This window comes from Rhagoletis pomonella, unplaced genomic scaffold (assembly GCF_013731165.1).
Source record: "Rhagoletis pomonella isolate Grant_MI unplaced genomic scaffold, Rhpom_1.0 Rhpom_scaffold_00431, whole genome shotgun sequence".
NCBI classification, from domain to species: Eukaryota; Metazoa; Arthropoda; class Insecta; order Diptera; family Tephritidae; genus Rhagoletis; species Rhagoletis pomonella.
In genome coordinates, this window is record NW_023458985.1 from 68,740 (window position 1) to 81,090 (window position 12,351).

The window sequence follows — 12,351 nt, forward strand, 5'->3', positions numbered from 1 at the left end:
CTACGGGGCGTATGCGTTACATACACAACTACGGGTATATGAGGCAGGCCACTTTTCTTCGCGCTATCCGAAGCGGCTTTAAAATTGACGAAAAGTAGGTGTCTCCCAATTGGCTTGTTGGAGGCTTCAGTTATTCCACAAATTATCATCGATATGACCTTATACGCAATGCTAAGAATGTTTATATCGCAGTAAGTGGCACAAGCAGCAAAGTACATAAGATTCCAGTCTTTGGAAACGAATTTATTAGATCAACAAGAATTCTTATAAAACCTATGCATTATATAAAGAAGTTAAAGGGACTAAAATTAAAAAAGAAAACACCAAAAATCAATGGCGCTACCAAGATTCTTCAAACTGGAAGTTTAGATTAAATTTTTTTTATTTGGAAATTTTGATTGTTATGGTATAAAATAGTTTTTACGAAAAGATATCGAAACCAATTTATTATGAGAAACATGGTAATTATTTTATAAAATCACCGTGTGATCAATTATGTGAGTTACTGTACACATGTGTGTATTGTTTTTTTAAAAAGCATATGCCAATTCATTCATACATATTCTTCTGTGTGGGTGCGTATTTGCAGTGTACGATTGCTATAGTTCATCTGGAGAGTCCACCTACAGACTCATAACCCGCAACGGTCACTTTATTTATCTGCGCTCAAAAGGCTACCTGGAAGTCCATAAAGAAACAAAAAAGGTGCATTCTTTCATTTGCATAAATACACTGCTCAGCGAAGAGGAGGGCAAACAGCGAATTCAAGAGATGAAAAATAAATTTTCTATGATTGTAAATACGAAAATTCCACAATCCTCCGTGGATGAGCCAGCCTCGAAGAATCCCCAACAACTGGAAAAAGCGGTTCTATGCCTTATACAAAACTTACAAAAATCGCCAATGGCAGAAGACGGAGAGGATGATGGCGACTCGTCCACAGAGAGTTATGGCAGCGAACATATGTCTCCAGAATTCGGTCCAACAACATCTGCGGCAGCAATGCATCATTATAACACCACCACCACCCCTCCAACACTATACTCATCGATACGTGCGGCAGCCTTTCATTTCGGAAGATCAGCGAAAACTCCACCGCTTGCGCTGGTGCCGCCCGAAGCTTCTTCCGTCAAAACATCCATATCGAAAGGTGCAGATGTAGTCAACGTAACTGTAGTTAAGCACTTGCAAAGCAATACACCATCACATTCGAAAGAAACAGATGACTGTGAGGGTGGAACGCAATTTGATTTGCAAGCTGAGTCGGCTGGAGCAACTCCACTTCGCGACAGCTGTTTATGTGCGGGTATGAAAGAAGACTATTGTAACTATTGTCAAACACTGGAAAGTCAACTAGCAAGCTGCTCTTCACCTGCGCCTCCGCCTACCACACACGCCACAGTCGTTGGCATTGCTGCAGACGTAGCTGGAAATAAGCGCAGTAGCGAAGCGATGTCCGGTCAAGAATTAAGGCTACCCAAAAAGCGTTTAAAGAGCACAGGTACTAAATAGGTTTTTGCCATTATTATTTCGCTTTTATTCAAATTGATTGATTTACATACAGAAATCGAGCATGTGCTTTCAAGCTCCTTGGACCAATTAGGTAGAACGCTGGATGAACAACTGAATGCAGCAATTGAGCTAAGGGACGCGAGTAATAAGTACGAGATGCCTAATTCCACTCGAAGGATTGACGAAATAATGGTATGGTGGATGATGTGTTCTTTTGTTTTTGCATATTTTACTACTAATTATTTACGTTTTTAAATTTTAAGGAGGAACACCAAATGCAAAGTAAAATCTACGTAGACATCAAAAGTGAATACGAGGTTCAAAAACAAAATACGAGGGAAAGCATGCTAGCCACGACACTAACAGCATTAACGCCGCTAGCGTCACTTACAAGTAATCAACAACAAATGCCATTGCAACAACATAGTGACGATGATAATGATGAGCAGACGGGGGAAAACTAAATTTTGTTGCCTACAAAATGATGGTGATGTTTATTTCGTTGTAGCCAATGATGGGTCGAATGCCAAGACGCATGCTCGGCAAGATGCAACTGCATCGAATTTTTTGTTTGAGGTTTCACACTTTTATGGCATACATATAGATAACACAGGTTACAGAACGAAAGATCATCAATTCAAGGAATACAAAAAATACTTATGACAAATGACGCCTCTACAAGAAGCGAAACGGAAATGATATTCTCCACACAAATCTATCAAGATGGTCGGCACTTGGTTGCCAACTACCTCATTTTTTATGAAAATATCTCTAAAAATATGTAGTTTTTATTTTTTAATGGAAAAGAAAAGCAGTTGTACATTTGTATGCATGCACTGCATACATACATACATTGTAGATGTGTGAAATGCATACATACGTACCATACAATGTGAGGGTGCCATATCAATTACGCTTTTGGCAGTGTCTCACCATAGCGTATGAGTGATTTTTAAATTGCACATGCATATTAAGTACATAGTTATGTATGTGCATAAAGTGTGTATCATACTTCCGCTTGTACTTTTTTCAAGTAGCTTAAAAACGTAAATGAATCGGCTTGTGCAGTACACTGGTGCATACTATAGTCACTTATGAGTGTCAATCCATATTAAATCGGCCAATATTTGGAATCGACTATTCTTGATTTTTATGGATTTTGGTTAGAACTTTTCGTTTATCATATAAAAAAAAAGTTCTGCCACAAGAAAAAATAGAAATTTTTTTAGCGAGTTAAAAATTTCCCGGATCTGCAAGTTAATTTTTTTTGGTCTCAAAAACTATTATAGTTCAACAATTTTTTGCTGGTCTCGTTTTATTTTGATATTCGGGGCTATATAAAAAACAAATATCAAAAAAATCTGAAAATACAAATCCAATTTAAAAAAACGTAAAAGCAACTTTGTTTTTAAAACTTTGACTGATTTGAAAAGATCCTGCAATTTTCAAGGTATTTTTACCGATATGAACTTTCGAGCTTTAACAAAAATATTTTTTGCAGAATCTAAATTAACAAAAAAAAAAGAACTAAACTGATAAAAATTGGTTGACGTTTTTGTAACTATAATAGTTTTTGAGATATATAGTCAAAAAATAAACTTGCAAACTCTCGGAAATACTGAAATTGTCAAAAATGACCGATTCCAACCATTGGTCGATTTGACATGGATTAGCCCATATATATATATATGTACATATGCAACTGCATTTATGCAAATTGAAAATAATCTATAGTCTATCTATCTGTATATGTATGTATGTTAAAGCAAAATACATGTACATATGTATGTATGTGTATTTATTTTAAAATTTACACCCTACTTAAGGGCCGTTTTCACCACGTCTAGTTAACACTGCTGGGTGTCGATAACGTCGATAACGATGTTTAACTGGGAGTTAGAATTGACCAGACATGGGGCAAACGGCCCTAAAAGAGAGTAAGGGCCAGTATCTCAATGTCTGGTTAGCACTAACTACATGTTAAACATCTTTAGCGACGTTATCGACTCCCTGTTGTATGGATGAAGTCGAAGACATCGATAACAATGTCTAACCTGCACTTAGTTAACCAGACATGAGAAACTGGCCCTAAATTGCAAATGCTTAATTATGTACGTAAGCATATAAGGACTTATGTATTGTATTGTATGTACGCACATGTATGTATGTAATTAAACATATTTCTCTTGATATTTAAACTGTATGTACATATGTATGTAAGGGTGGCCATGCATAAATGTTGCAACTACTATATATCTTTGTGAATGCGAGAGCATAAAAAACTTACTTAAATGATTAAGGAATAATTCGATTTTATAGTCGTACTTACAGGTTTTCATATGCATGTATGTAAATATGTTCACCTGCCCGTGTATTTAAATAAATACTTACATACATATATAACTTTTGTAAGAGCGTTACACTCGCTTCTATTACATGTACATATGTACGTATGTATATATGTACGTACATACATACATATATTATGTATGAGGTTTTCATAATACTTACATAAATATATATATAAAAAATTGTTAAATAGTAGAAATAAGTACATATTTACTTTAAGTAAAAATAAAATAGTAATAACAACGAAAATGTTGTAGGTATTTATTAGCGTAATACATAGTAAAACGAAACAAAGACTGTTCAAATTACAATTAAATTAGTTAGTTAGGGACTATTGTTGTATATAATAAGTAAATTGTTGTGAGAGTGAGAGTAAATAATTTAATTACAAATGTGTAAGTTTATTTCTGTGCTAAGACTTAAAAATGATAATGTGTAATCATGCGTACGTACACATATTTGTAAATTTATATTGTACATTTGTGTGTGTGTGTGTGTGTATATGTCCAGCGCTAATGTTGAAGAAAAAATTGCAAAACGGGGGTGCGGATGCGGAATCATAGCGCAAACAAAAATGTGTATATTTTTTACATGCAAATGGGTCAATCCACGTAAAATCGACTAATGGTTGGAAGAGGCAATTTTTGATTTGGATAAATTTTGGTCAGACCTTTTCTTTTGCCATATAACGAAGATCTGCCAAAGGAAAAAAAATGTTTCGAAGGTTATTAAATATGTACAAAATTCTAAATTTCATAATTTCCGGGATTTCGCAAGTTTTTGTTTTTAATATCTCGAAAATTGTTATAGTTACAATGGTTTATATATTTAGGCCTATAAAGAAAAAATATGTATGTATGTTTACAAACAAATATACAACATTTTGAAAAAAAAAAAAATCGTTAAACCAAAAACTTACAAAAAAACCTTCAACTGATCTTAAATGATCCTGAAATTTTCAAGGCGTTTTTAACTTTGAAGTTTGATTTTTATTATCTTTTTAAAGTTATCTTAAACAGTTTTATATAATTTTAATTTGTTTTTAATTTAGTTTGCAATAAATATTTATTCCACGTTCAAAAATTAATATCTTTAAAGAAAAAACGCATTTTTGAAAATTTCATGCTCTTTAAGATCAGTTAGAGAGGTGTTGTATAAAAAAGTAAGCCAAAAATTTGTACAAGATTTTGCGTTTATGTTTTATTTAATTTAAAAATTCTGTAATTCGTTTTATTTTTCGCATTTTGTAAATATAGTTTTTATTCATTTTTATAGCTACAATAGTTTTTAAAATATATTGAAAAAACAAACTTCCAAAATTTTAGAAATTGTGAAATTTGGAACTTTCGAATTTTTTTTTTGTTATTGCTTTGGCAAAAATTTATATGATAAAATAAAAGTCCTGACCAAAATTCATCTAGACCAAAGGGGGTCAACTCCAACCATTGGTCGATTTGATATGGATTTACCCAATGTAGATTCGTATATATAAATACATAGGTATGTGCTTATACCTCTATGCATAAGTAAGTACACATACATACATATACATAAATATGTATGTGAATATGTGAGGAGTAAGTATGTAGCTTGAGAAGCTTAACTTATCGAATGTTGAATGTTGAATATTGAATGTCTTGCATTTGTTTTAAATTTAGAAAGTGCAACTGTAAACTATTTGTTACTATTTACACCACCCGCATGCACCTAGGAGTATCTTACTATGTACTATTTACTGTAGATTAGCAAAAATAACAGAAAAAAAATTGTTTAAAATAAATTTTAATTCAATGAAATGAACCACAGTGTACAACTATTAAAATAAATACATACATACATACATATGTATGTGAGTGTGGTAAATGGTATGTATGTTAACAGGCGCATCTGTATGTATTTATGGAATTAAAATAGTGTGGTAGTAACTACAGTAAGTATACCCTGCATGGAAAATCCTAACAAGTGAAACAAATTTCAGGTTCAGGACTAGTTCTTTATCACCGAAAACGAACCACTCCGATGGTAATTAGATTCTTGCCAGTTAAAAAGCAAACGAATTGTGGTATTTTTTACATAACTTGTTTAGTCTACTTTCTAAAACTGCATATCGCTAGCTAAGAGTAAAAAGTTGCTAAGTCCACTTTTTCTGAAAAATTATATTTTGTTGCAGGAAGCAGGACCAATTAAAAATAATTCGTTTCTTAAAATATCGGACTACCTAAGTACAAATCGCTAGCTTAGAGTGAAAAGTTGCCAAGTCCCAATTTAAAAATTGTATGGGACACAGTGTTCGGAGAAGCAAAAAATTAGAAGGGCTGTTACGATTATAATAAAAATGCATCATCGTAGTATTTTTGTTATGCTAAATCTGAATGTGCCATAAAATTTTTAGTTTGACAGTTGACAGCTGTCAAATCAACTGCTAATTTCTCTAAAAATAAGAAAACCTCTTTGAAAATACCACTTATTAGGATTTTAGGTACGAATTTTATGTCAAAATAAAATTTTGACAGTCGACAGCTGTCAAACGGACTGCCAATTTCCTTAAAAAATCAGAGAATCTTTTTGAAAACGTTACTGATAAGGTTTTTAAACATGCTCATCACGAATTTTACATCAAATTAAAGCTTTGAGAGTTGTCAGCTGTCAAATTGACTGTTAATTTTTCTGATAATAAGAATATGTTTTTTTAAATGCTACTGATAAGGTTTTTAGACACGCTAGTCACGAATTTTGCGTGAAATTAAAACTTTGAGATTTGACAGCTGTCGAATGAGCTGTCAATTTCTCTAAAAGTAAGGAGAATTTCTCAAGAAGTAAACGTACTACGTTTTAAGGCTCACTGATCTCGAGTTCTATATTACATTCAAACTTTTCCAGTTGAAATCTGTCAAATCAACTGTAATTTTTAGTTGAGTAACACAATATATTTGTTAAGCAAAATTATTGATTTATTATATTTGATCGAACATATTTAAAATAAATTTATGATCAAATTATGAATTAATAATATATTATAATGCTATATGTTCAGCCCAAACAATTTTTTAAGATTTTTTATATCAAATTGGTGATTTCCGAAACTAAAGTTTTCTCATTCAGGTTTGAATTTTTGTAAATGAGACAACAACCAGCAAAACTGTTAGTTTTTTACCAGCTAGTCTTAAAAAAACGCGAGTTTAATTGAATTTTCCATAGTTTAAACTTTTATATTTCAATTCCCAAAATTTTCGCGCTTTTTTTTGTATTGAGCTGATTTTTTTTTTGCTAAGTTTAAAGTAGTACAGCCGTTATTAGAGTACAACTCCACAATAATCTTTTTTTCGCATTTCAGGCTTTCAACTATACAAGTCAGCTATTGCTGAAAGCCTGAAAAGCGCGGAACGCCTGAAAAGCTTGTTTTGGAGTTGCACTATTAGACTTAAGAGAATGTATGGAATTCTTCATCTTTAATAAGAAATAGCCTTTTCTACCCTTTTTCAAAATCAATTTAAGGGAAACTTTACTTTACGGCAAATCGTTGTGTGCGTGGTGAGCGGAAGGGAGGGAGCGTGGCACCTCCCACACCCCATTTTAGAGAGGGCATGAACTGCCGTTTTCAAAAATTTAACTCCCAACTGCCGAGGCGCCATACAGGTCCATTGGGAGTTCTTACAAAAATGGGCAAAAATTAAAATTTTTACCTGCGTTTCTGCTTGTTTTGAGTAGATGAAGGCAATAACTTGAGCCTTTCCGTATCGCCGGACAAGAGTAGGGCCGCCAAATGTATTTAATATTTCTTGTGCATAAAAGTGAGGACCCCAGGCTCTATCTAGGGGCTTCCATTGAAAAAGTTCTTTCTTCGTAGGCGGCCTCTGGTCGAGCTTAAGGATTATAACCCTTACTAAAAAGAATTCTCCTTTCTGTGTTGTCGAAGGAATCGGGCGTAACACCTTTTTCACAGAACACCTTTCTTTTGTCAAGTATGATCCTCTGGCAACATGTACACGTGGTAAATAAACACGTAATAAGTAGCTTTGTAACCAGCAATTGATGGTATTTCAACATAGAATTAGTTAATGTTAAATTTATAAATGTACTTTTAAACAAAAGTGTATTCTTTTAGCAACGCGTGCATGTGATAAACATTAATTTCGGCCCGCCCATTCCGACGTAATATATGATATACGTATATATAGCCGTCAATTTAGATGGAGTTTAATCACCTAGTCACATTTTGTGTGAAGTTCTTTTGGTAGGAATGTTTTTCACCTCACACCCTTTTCTTAAAAATAGGAAAAAGAACTAGAATTTTTTTATTGTGTACTTTATAATTCCTATCGATTATAAGGTCGATAATTTATTTATACTCATCTTTAGGGCGCTGTGTTGACATTTTGCACACTTTTGTAAATTTTGTGTTTATTTACTTATATTTGGTGTATTATTGCATTAAATAAAAGCTGATAGATTTAACTAGAGTTTATTTATGGATATAGTTCCGATCTGTCGAGTATGCCTCAAAACTTCATTATCCTATATAGATCTGGAGACTCCTTTCGAGCAAAGCAATCCTGAGAGCTTCCACTTGGAGACTCATCAATCAAGCATGTTTACTACATATATGGATTGCTTCCGAACTTGTACGCAATTAGCAGCAGCTGATCGAGAGGAGGAAATGCCTCAAAGTATTTGTGAACAATGCGGGTTTGAATTAGATGTTGCTTGGAACTTCATTAAGAAATCTGTATATGCAGATACAATTTTAAAAGGTAGCCTAGAAAGCAAAGAAAATGTAAGCATTGTGCTTCTTGGTGATTTTGAAGAATATGAAACAGAATTCGAAGTAGCAGATGAGGAAGTATTGTCATCAGTCAGCGATGATGTAAGAAGTTGCTGAATTTTTAAGTATAAAAGCTGTAATAAAACTTAAAACAGTTTCCTGGATAACCAAAAACATTAATTGCTTTTACAGAAAAATGTCGTAACAACTTTAAAAGAGGAGGAAGATGGAAATGACAATATAACCACGCAAGAAACGGAAAACCAAGGTAATGTGCAATGAAATGATTATATTAAGAACTTTCATATCAAGTTTTATGTATTGCATTAGCGTTGATGGTGCTTTGTTTACATTGTGGCTCTTATTTTAACCCGAAATTTGAGCATAGCCATAATACAAGCTCTCCTATTTTATCAATAAAACTAATCGAAGAGGACTCTTTGAATAGAAACTTGAATATCGATTATTCAGAAAATAATGAAAAGGATAATGATTCGCTGAATGAAACGATAACAAATGAATCTGCACCATTAATAGAAGCCGAAAAGCATTCCATCTTGGAGTTAATGGACGTTGGCATAGATGGTGGAAATATAACCCATGAGAGTTTCGAAGAGGATGATGTTAATACAGAGAAAATCATCATCGATGATAATGAAATCGGTAAAAACAAAAACATTCAATACGCACTTTATGTTCAAACAAAGCTAATACTTATCTTCTCATAGATTTGAACTCTGCCTTCTACTGTTCAACTTGCCTTCAATCATTTGAAACTCGTCGAAAGCTATTGCTTCATTCTCGAACTCATAAAGCCTTTGATGGAAAAGCTTCTATTTGCAAAATTTGCCATCAAAAAGTAACTAAAGGAGAAACAATACGTCAACACATAAAAAACAATCATTCGAAGATTATACAGTGCAGTGAATGTGAATATCGATGTCTGGAAGTTAAAATGGAAGACCATGTGCGTCGAACTCACGACAATTCGATTACCTACCCTTGTAACTTTTGCGGTCAGTTAGAATCTATTATGAACATGATTGATTTAAACAAAGGTGCCTTTTGCATTCTTCTTAGATAAAACGTTCTTCTCTCAGACCTTATTAAATACGCATCATAAGTACCACCAACGCAAAGAAGTTAGTGTCAAATCTGATGCCTGTCAAATATGTGGTAAGCGATTTTCCACACAACACTACCTGCGCTTGCATTGTGATGTACATCGTAACGAGCGACAACTTCACCAATGTGACTATTGCGATAAAGTTTATGTCAGTAAAGTAGCTCTGGAAAATCACATCCGCCTTCATAAAGGCGATACAATAAATTGTGATCAATGCGGTTTGTATTAACTTCGAACAAGTTAGATATTGCACGTTAAAAACAATACGAAAAATTTCAGGGAAGCAATTTGTACGCCAATATGAATTAAATGTACACATGCGATTCCATACTCGAGAGTATCCGTTTGAATGTGAAGTGTGCGGAAAAAAATTCGCTATAAAAGGGCACCTGCGCACACACATGTGGAGACACCAAGGATTGAAGCTACAATGTGAAGAATGTGGAAAGCTATTCACTTCAACAAAAGCTTTGCAAGAACATTCTTTTGTACACAGCGAAATGCCTTTTCCGTGCAGTTATTGCGGGCGGGGATATCCCTCCAAACAAAAGTAACCCAAATTCTGCTTTTGGAATATTGAGTTTATTAATTGTAAATAATTTATATGTTCACAGATTTAAAGTACACCTTAAATCGACGCATCTTATTGATCTGACAGAAGAGGAACTTCTTAAAGTTACAAAATTACAAACACCGAAACCTTTACATAGAAAAAAACTTACTTTAGTACAAGCGGACAGTGTTATGAAAGAGATTGAAGTAAAGGATAGTGGTGGAGATGTGGCAAACGACATAGAGGAAATGTTGGTTAAACTTAATTGATACTTATGTTTGAGAATAAATAAATGTAATTGAAATCTAAACTTATTATAATGTTTTTAATGATTATATCTTATCTTATTATTAATGATTATATCTCCGTTACACGTCCCCGGTAAATGCTTTTTGTTTTTACTTTTACAATAAGCTGATCGATTTCCTCGACATCCGTCACTTTATGAACACCGCCGATATGGCGTCGCATCCTAAAAGTAATATGGCGAAACTTATCAAATAGAATATACATTGATACATGTTTATTCCAAACGTACTTTGATTTTTTTACAAATCCCTTGTCGCATATAGAGCATCGCAACGGTAAGCCTGTGTGCTCTTTACGATGCTGTAGCATTGTTGATTGATGAGCGTACTCTTTTCCACACAAGTTGCATTTATAACGATGACCTTCATGATGCCGGACGTGCTTATTCAAAACATGAACATACTTGAAACATTTGTTGCATTTCGGACACTTGTATGGTAGTTCACCAGAATGACTTCTTAGATGGATTTCAAGATCAACAGGCCGCGGATACTGCTTTGAGCAAACTTTACATTTCAACGAAAGCCCAGTATGACATTGTTTATGAAGCTTTAGACCGCCTTTGTAAAAGAAAGTTTTTTCGCACTGGTCACATTTGAATTGGGGTTCCCGGTTTTCTTCATGAGTTTTAATATGGGTTTTGTATGCATGTTGAGTAAAAAATTTTCGCTGGCACTCGTTGCAACTTATAGACCTCTTTCTATTCGCCTGATGGGTCTCTTCGTGCCTCTTCAATCCAACTGCATCTTCAAAGGTAGACGCTGAACAACAAAGAAAACCGTATTTTTTTCACAAAACAATTACTTAAAAAAAGTGCGGAACACATCATTGAAACTTGAATAAATGTTATGCATTAACATTTTCTTGTGCATTCACCACTTTTCCAAATCCAATATTATTCAAAACAAAACTAATCGGAGCTTTACCGAAGTCTATAAGTAGTCCGTAAAGTACAAGCTCAAGGGCTTTAAAATAAATATATTTATTTATGGGCAGGAAATATTTATGCGCAGTTTTTTTATATACAGAAACTATAAAATTGCAGAATTTATTATTTAAATTCTTTAGATCGCGCCTTTGGTTAACTAGAAACAATTTTGAAATTTCATAGAAGATAATATCCCTATAACGAAAGTACATAACTTTGTTTATCCAGTTAATGAAATGTACATATGTACTTGTTGAGCAAAAAATTTTCGATTCTTTACCGATTTAGGAAAAATACGATAAATATATGATTATTTTAATATAAACTTACGGCATGCGTAACTAAGCATTATTTGTTCATTTTTGGAGTGAAACCGAGATATATGTCGCTTGTATTGATTTCCCTTTAATGGTTTACTGCAGTATTCGCAAATAATCATAGAAGATGCTCCACATGCGTTGGTAGCACTTTGCTTACCTATTTCTGGAGCCATTCGTGATAATTCCTTTTCCGGATCATCGATGCTGTTGGGTTTATATTTGAGGCGTTCCTCTAAACATTCATTCTTTTTGGAATCCTTTAAATGCCATAATTCTGTTTCTTCTATTTCCGTGAGTAAATAATTCTCCGAGTCTGTTATATCGGTGACTCCATCTTCTCTAAAATTGTTTGTAGACTGTCGATTTTCGGGGGAACTATTCAAAGTGTCTAAATCGTGAGCTTCTCTTTGTTCTTCAATTAAGTATTCAATAGCTAAATGCTTTCAATGCAGACAATTTTTTTTTTCAAGATTAAAGATTTATTAAATATTT

General features: G+C 33.5%; 3 protein-coding genes across 8 annotated transcripts in view; 2 read left to right on the forward strand and 1 right to left on the reverse strand.

The window, feature by feature from the left end:
• LOC118750868 overlaps positions 1 to 2,630 on the forward strand; it is a 34,450-nt gene extending 31,820 nt beyond the window's left edge. For all 3 annotated transcript variants that reach the window (XM_036485601.1, XM_036485600.1, XM_036485602.1), the window contains exons 8-10: positions 590 to 1,501; positions 1,565 to 1,704; positions 1,776 to 2,630. In XM_036485601.1, coding sequence (XP_036341494.1) covers positions 590 to 1,501; positions 1,565 to 1,704; positions 1,776 to 1,976 — 1,253 coding nt within the window. In that variant the 3' untranslated portion in view covers positions 1,977 to 2,630. The remainder of the gene's footprint in view (positions 1 to 589; positions 1,502 to 1,564; positions 1,705 to 1,775) is intronic.
• Positions 2,631 to 8,254: 5,624 nt separating this feature from the next.
• Positions 8,255 to 10,612, forward strand: LOC118750869 (zinc finger protein 623-like). The gene is made up of 7 exons (XM_036485603.1): positions 8,255 to 8,725; positions 8,816 to 8,891; positions 8,954 to 9,286; positions 9,352 to 9,639; positions 9,704 to 9,967; positions 10,029 to 10,299; positions 10,364 to 10,612. Exons 1-7 carry the CDS (start codon positions 8,330 to 8,332, stop codon positions 10,569 to 10,571), a joined length of 1,836 nt encoding a protein of 611 aa, XP_036341496.1. The 5' UTR covers positions 8,255 to 8,329; the 3' UTR covers positions 10,572 to 10,612.
• Positions 10,613 to 10,644: 32 nt separating this feature from the next.
• Positions 10,645 to 12,351, reverse strand: LOC118750870 (gastrula zinc finger protein XlCGF67.1-like). Of its 4 annotated transcripts, XM_036485605.1 has the most exons (4): positions 12,017 to 12,351; positions 11,870 to 11,955; positions 10,841 to 11,372; positions 10,645 to 10,774 (listed from the first exon to the last, which is right to left on the reverse strand). In XM_036485605.1, exons 2-4 carry the CDS (start codon positions 11,886 to 11,888, stop codon positions 10,660 to 10,662), a joined length of 666 nt encoding a protein of 221 aa, XP_036341498.1. In that variant the 5' UTR covers positions 11,889 to 11,955; positions 12,017 to 12,351; the 3' UTR covers positions 10,645 to 10,659. The 4 variants fall into 4 exon arrangements, with proteins under 4 accessions (XP_036341498.1, XP_036341499.1, XP_036341497.1 ...); XM_036485606.1 differs by lacking the exon at positions 11,870 to 11,955; XM_036485604.1 differs by having other exon boundaries at positions 11,870 to 12,351.